The sequence below is a fragment of the Habropoda laboriosa genome, unplaced genomic scaffold (assembly GCF_001263275.1).
Source record: "Habropoda laboriosa isolate 0110345459 unplaced genomic scaffold, ASM126327v1 scaffold77, whole genome shotgun sequence".
Classification (NCBI taxonomy): Eukaryota; Metazoa; Arthropoda; class Insecta; order Hymenoptera; family Apidae; genus Habropoda; species Habropoda laboriosa.
Window position 1 is genome coordinate 2,013,836 of NW_017100200.1, and position 7,222 is coordinate 2,021,057.

General features: G+C 47.9%; 1 protein-coding gene across 1 annotated transcript in view; it reads left to right on the forward strand.

Moving 5' to 3' along the window:
- LOC108570406 (ephrin-B2-like) overlaps positions 1-7,222 on the forward strand; it is a 54,644-nt gene that overhangs the window by 43,819 nt on the left and 3,603 nt on the right. Inside the window, exons 2-3 of the mRNA XM_017932267.1 lie at positions 4,071-4,212; positions 5,166-5,469. Coding sequence (XP_017787756.1) covers positions 4,071-4,212; positions 5,166-5,469 — 446 coding nt within the window. The remainder of the gene's footprint in view (positions 1-4,070; positions 4,213-5,165; positions 5,470-7,222) is intronic.

Below are 7,222 nucleotides of genomic sequence, written 5' to 3' on the forward strand. Positions count from 1 at the left end.
AAACGATGGAGGTCCTCGATCGGAACACGCCCACTTTTTCACTGTTCCAATTAGGCGGGACCCTTGCGCACGTTTTATTTGGTAGTTGATTGGTGTCGAGCAGACAGTAGTGGGAATTAATGAAGACGGTTTAGGGGTGTAGGATATGCAGAAACAGTTATTGGCCAAACGGAATAATTTCGCCGAACGTTCGCGGATTTTACAGTCGTTTACAGCCCGTTCGAGCAATTAGTAGAGCCGACACGATCGAAAAGCGGGGCGACAACGGATCCACGATACGCGGTGGGATTATACGCTCGACAAGGAAATTACGAATTAGCCGGCGTGCGAATCAATGGGTTAGTGTGAAATAAAGGTCTCGGTGGAAGAAGATACGAGAATTACCTGGGTTGTGTGCTGATAAAAATGGGTACGCGACAACGGTTCACGTCTTATCGTCGATTAACGAAGTGAAATAAGAATACCAGCATTAGCACTCGGGAAAAGAATGTGAGGAGAAACAGCAACGATGACTCGATAGCGTTGGTCAGAAACGACTTGGTACAGGACGTTTTATCGAGTCTGTATCGAGTAGACGAAAAAACGTGTCTCTAAGTAAGCCCTCGATATTCACAGACGCACAGGTTTCAGGTTCGAAGGGGTCACTGGAGACCTCCCCATACATATTCATGCCGAGTATTTACCTAAGGCCAGAAAAGAACTGTTAAGAACCAAGGCAACGTATCGCATTAATACGAGAGGGTCCTCGGAGATCCTACGAATACGTAGGTATATGCAAATGACACCGTTCCCGCCGGGGAAACCTTTAAATCACACATCGAGGCTACCAATAACACGTCGACGATCGTAATACAAGACAGCCTTTATGCTCCGCTGTACCAGCAAGAGTAGCAAAACGCTCGTCCTCGAGTTAAAAGGATCGCATCCTAAGTACCGTAACATGCAATAACAGCCTTTCATCGGGCATAATTCGAGCCGGGATTAAAATAACAAATAGACGAGAGCATGTTGCACGTAATCACCATACATTGTTGCAGCCCGAGCGGCAACAAGTTTTTTTACGACAAGACTGAGTTTGTTACCACGTTACTCGCGGAACCACGTTACTCGAGGAACCACGTTACTCGAGGAACCACGTTCGACACACGTGTAGGATTCGTCGCAACAACACGTTATTGATATCGCGTGACGGTCTAAACGAGCGTACCGGAGAAAAGTCGAATCGAGCCTTCACGACGATTCCTCGCCAACGTCGTATCGAATCATTCGAATTTGCATACGATTATATTCATCTTGGGAGGAAAACGGGGGAAGAAAAATCCTGGTACGAACGGTCACATAAAAAATCTTTTACGGAATTACACAATCACCGACGTGGCGGCGGAGATACGTGAACGAACGACAGTCGCAGGATTTCGGAGAGAGATCTTGGTTATTTAAATTTCTCTCCAGCCCACTTCCCACCGTATTCCTCCTCTGTTATCTCCATCCGTTCCTCCGTAAGAGGTAACGCGAGAAAAGAGAGGGGGAACACAAAGCGAATATCTTTTTCCTTTTTTCGTTTCCTTCAAAACGAAAGCTCCGGGGGAATTTATACATCACAATTCACCGCGCATCGCGGCCATTAACGCGTCGACGACCGGGGAACATGACGGCCATGGTACATCAACCTCCGTGAGGAAACCGAGCTGCCTCGGTCCAAAGTACCAAAAGGAGCCACGCCGTGCTTTTATCGCGAGTAATTCGGGCCACGATCGTACGTATACGGTGTCTAATAAATTCGTGAATGGCCAGGCTGCGACTGAAATGTCCTATACACCCACGCGTAACGCACACGAGAGGCGGTCGTGAACACGGGGGCCCCTCTATCTCCCTCTCTCTCTTTCTCCACGCTCTTTCTATGGTCTCCCTTCATGGTTGTGTGCGCGCGCGCGTGCCTCTCTCCGGTCCCGAGGTTGTTGGCGTTGGTTTGCGCGCTTAGGGTGGGTACACCGAGCCGACGAACCGACATGGGGGCACCGAGAGAGAGCGGATATTATCGCCAAACGTTAATTTGGTCGAGGCCCGGCCTACCTTCCAATTTTCGAGCCCTTACACGCCCACTTACGAGATTGTCCGTTAATGCTCCGAAACGTCGGGACGCGTTTTCGACGCCCGCGTTTTACCGCCACGGAGAGAGCTTTACGGGCTCCACGTACACGGCCGACGGGTACATCTCGCAAGAGGCCTCTCTCTAGGGCCTCTTAGCTCTACATACGCGACGCTTACCTTACTAAAGTAACGTGCGCATACTTGCCATGGCAAATAGAGCTCGAACTAGAGCTAGCTAAGTGCTAGAGCTACGGATACTGCCTACATACCAGGTGTTAAATTTCTAGAAGTTACACGGGTATGTGTACGAGCTAGGCTTTTAAATACTAGATCTCCCAGGGCTCCTAGATACCGTCTCTCTAAGTATTCTAGACCGAGTAAAATTGCAAACACGAGACCTGCAATTAGTCGTCGTATATGTTGCAAAACACTGTGAATTTGAAAAAGCAAGGAACGAAATCGTTTCGAAGAAGATACACGATCGGTTATAAAAAGAATGTCAACAACAAGCTGCGTTTTTTTCCTTAACGTGGCGATATATCACGGAAAGGAAGAAACTGTCCAAATTCGGCATCGATAACATTTCCAGACTCGTGTTGTATGCACAACCGAGCGTTTCGATAACACCGTGTACCAGGCCACGTCTTGCACGCAGGCAAGGGCGCTTATTTGACAAGAGCATCGCGATAAAATTAAATCGTGCAAAAAGGAACTATGGCCACGGTCCTCCCGATTGGCCGCTAAGAAAACAGAGAGAAACCGTATATTTCAGTCCGCGTCTTAACATTCCCGCGCGAACGCGCGCATCACACAACGCCCGCGCCTAATTTATGTAACGTAGAACAAATATACTCTGGTGGCGGAGAGCGCGTACGCGCGCGTACGTAGAGCGTGGCCGGAGCAAGGAAAATAAATACGGGCGCGGAACAAGTGGAGCGTCCGCGTGAAGCAAGAAAATAGTTCGCGCGGCGATTCGTAGACCCCGAAATAGGGCGGTGTGAACAGCAGGAGACTTTACTGTACACCGTGCAACGCTCTGAAGTAGAAGAAGAGACGTGTGTATAGGCGTGTGTGAGCGCTGTTGGAAAGAACCGGTTATATAGGAACCGTCCTCCACCTTCTTCACCTTCCTCTTCTTCTTCTTCTTCTTCTTCTTCTTCTTCTGCCTGTTTCTTCTTCTTCTTCTCCTTCTTCTTCACCTTCCTTTCTACTCATTCGCCGACCTTTCGTTCCATCCTCGCCAAGTATCAAGCAAGCCCCGCTACATAATACAACCGAGCCTCTATATACAACTTCACCTGTGTGTATTTACGTGTGTGTATATACATACGCGTGCAGAGGGCCGTATGTACACTTACGTGGGGTCCCGACACCATGGGCGCCTGCCTATCTGACATTGGGTGCCTACGAGGGCGAGTCCGTTCTTCGTTTCTTTTTTTCCCTTTCCTGACCTGGCTACCGACGGACCCGAGGGAACCGTGTACTCTCCACTCCTGAGGACCCTCCGGGGGCGTTGGAATTTCGCGAACGTTTCACAGATACCCTGGTTTCCGAGACGACCGATACGCGGAAACTCCGGAATCTATTGTGTGTGCCTCCTCTCCTTTTCGTCCGCCGCGCCGACAGATATCCCGCTGTGAAAGAAACACGCTGAGTTAGAACGTGACTGTTTTAATGTATTTAATCGTGCCGATGATATCTGAGAATTAATTTTTTACGCGGTACGTTTTGAACGACGGGGCACAGTGATGAAGGCGTTGAAGATATAAATGATTCCAAACCCGTTCGCCTATTGTTACGAGTTCGTTTAATCTCCATCGCGAGGTTCTCGTATCTGAGCCGAATGTCTCGATCGATTTAGAATAAGTTTGCTCGATGTTTTAATTCTCGTGATGTTCACGTTGAATGTATTTATGAATGAATGGGAAGTTTCACATTGTTTCGGGGTTATTAACGATGATCTCATTTTACTGTTACAGATTTCGAATAGACAACACAGACCACATAATAGACGTGAACAAGAACAACGCGGCGTTCGAGTACGATCAAGTGAACATAATATGTCCTGTGTACCAGCCGGGAACGTATGACGAGGACTCGGAGAAGTATATTATTTACAACGTAAGTGTGTTGCACGAATGTTTCGTATCGAATCCTGTACCGCGATCAATCCCGCCCTCGTAACTATTTAGCTGAAAGATCCTCGTTATTTCCCCCCTTTCCACCGTAGTGGGATCAACAGATAAATCCAGTTACACACGACTGTCGACCCATTATGCGAAATAAAAAATTGTCAAAGGGCGTTCCGTGTTGTTTAGACAGCTGCTGCTACTCGAAACTCGTTCGTTAACTCGCTCGTATCGGACCCCCAAGAACGACACTTCCGCTTCGTAGCCAACTTTCTGACACCGTCGCGTTTCCCTCGAGAGGGGCTGGCCTTGTTTCACCCTGCTCTTAAAAATATTCGTGACGGAGTAACGTCGTCGGCATCATTCCCGAATTAGCGAAACTCGTTCGAGCCGCGAGTAACGATGTTTATTCACGGAACGAAGAACGCGGCAAATTTCATAAATCAAATTGTTCCCGAGGCGTCGCGAAGACCTCTTCTTCTCCCTTTCTAGCTTCTATCGGTGATTTCAGCGTGGTTCGATAAAAGAAGCAACGCAACCACTGCGAATCATTGGCGAGATATAATCATCGTCTCGATATCCTTCCCTCCTCGCATTGTCTCGATAGCGTTCGGACCAAACAATAGATGTTTTCCCTCCTTTTAACCGTGATCTTCTCGGGACGGAGAGAGAGGGAACGAACGAAAGTCACAGTCGAGAAAGAAAAGTCCCAGCTCTTTCCACGGTTATATCCTGTGGACAAAAAGAAAAATTGAGATGTAGTCTTTCACGGTAATCGTCCAACGATTAGTATCCTTTTTGTAAAGAGGCATTCTCTATGTAGAATCCGTGTAGAATCGGGGAGAAAACGTTGTAGAGAACAGAAGAGAGTTATACGTGACAAACGATGTGTACCGTTGCCAATCAATTCGCGCCAGAGATTTACAGCCACTGTGTGTTTCACAGGTGTCCAAGGAGGAGTACGAAACATGTCGGATAACGAATGCGAATCCACGAGTGATAGCGGTTTGTGACAAACCGTACAGGACCATGTACTTCACGATCACCTTCAGGCCGTTCACACCGCAACCTGGAGGCCTAGAGTTCCTGCCAGGCCACGATTACTACTTCATCAGCACCTCGTCCAAGGACGACCTCCACAAACGCATTGGTGGACGGTGCACCAGTAACAACATGAAGGTGGTCTTCAAGGTGTGCTGCGGCAACGAGGCTGATACCTCGTCGTCATCAGCGACATCGCGTAACAACTGTAAGTATTCGTTGCTTCTCAACAGATATCATTATCTCGAGATAAATATCAATTTCTTGTCAGTCGCATCTTTCGCATTCGTCGTTTCGCTGTTCTTATTATTATTTATTTATCAACGAGGATTTCGGCTGAAAGCCGTGCCTGTATGGAAAAAGTATTAATCAGGATTCGTGAAACACACTGATACTGCTGTATGTTTTGTTAAATTATTCTTATAATTTTTTTTACACTTTCTACACCCGTCCTTCTAAATTCCACGGCTAAGACCAATCCTTAAATCGTCGCGACGGACAAAGACTAATGTCCTACCGCTAGAAGTGATTTCGCGTACGAATTCATATTCTAATGGGTTCCCGATTATCATAATCTGAAATTATAGACGTTGTCTACGCCGCCTTTTCATTCCGCGTGTAAATCACGTTTAAATCCTTCACGGTTTCGCGTCAGTGCCTGCGCGCAGATCTCTCGAATATCCGGAGGACACGAACGCGCGGGTATGAAACGAATCGTTGAAGGAGCGCGAGTCGTAAATTCATTATCCCCTAATTAGTTACAAAGAGGAAGAGAAGTCTGTTAACAACAGACGGTCTACATCGATTCCTTTTGTCGTCCTCACCCTTTTCAACATCCTCGATATTCGTCCATCCTCGAACCTCTTTCTTCGGCTCCTTTCTGTGTTTCTCATAGCGACGATCAGTCGTGTTGCTCCTCCCCTCTTAAATAATCCCTATCAATTATAATTCTTACTCGTGCACCATTTGTTGCGGTTAGGGGACCAACGCTGTCCCAGAGCACAATAAATTCCACTATTTCATTCTAGCCCGGTTCTCTCCTCTCTCTCCCTAATTCGTTCCAACCATCCTCCCGACACCTCCTCCACCTCCTTTTCTGCCCGCTGCCACCGGCCCAACACTCTCTCGCCAGAGACGATTCATGCGCCGTAATGACTAGCTATTTCGCTGCCCGAGAACTCTGAACCCTCTCCTCTTTCTCTCTCTCTCCCTCTCTGTTTCGTTCTTTCTTCACTCGGCGTCAGGCATTCAAGATTCCACGAGACTCTGCCGGCCTCGAAATCCTTTCCGCGGCTTTCTACTGTTGTGTACCGCGCGCGGGACTGGAGCGAGCACGCTCCTGTATCCACCAGGCCGCTACTCTCTACGATTACTATCAGCGGCCACGAACCGCGAGAAATGTTAATCTCGCGGAAAATTTCAGACCGGGCAGCGTCTTGCGACCACGGCGAGAGACGTTTACGCTGGCAATTAGCCGGCGAAAATGCGAAATTAATCTTCGACTTTATTTCAACCGGCGGAGGTTCATTCTCCTCGAAGGTTTCGAGGTCGTGAATTTCGACTCTTCGAGCAACGAATGTTTCTCATTCCTCGCGGTGTTTCTCTCGGCGTGTTCTCTCCGCTCTTCTTATTTTATCGTTAAAACTTGACCACTTCGGAGAGGTAGTGAATTTTGAGTTAAGATGTAGGATAGATCGATTCTCGGATTTTTCGATCGATGATCGTCGTAAATTCGGACGTCAAGCAGCGAACCAAGAAATCCGCGCGTTCTCATCGTTTTTTTCGCCACGCGAACACAATCCGCCCGTATCAATTTTTTACGAGGCCGCATTTACGGTTATAACTGTAACGGGTTAGTACTACGCGCGGTTCTATTATTACATACGGCCGTCGTAGCCGAACGATCGGCCGAGCGATTAAATAAAATTTAATGGTCGCGCTATCGTAGCCGCGTTTCTGTA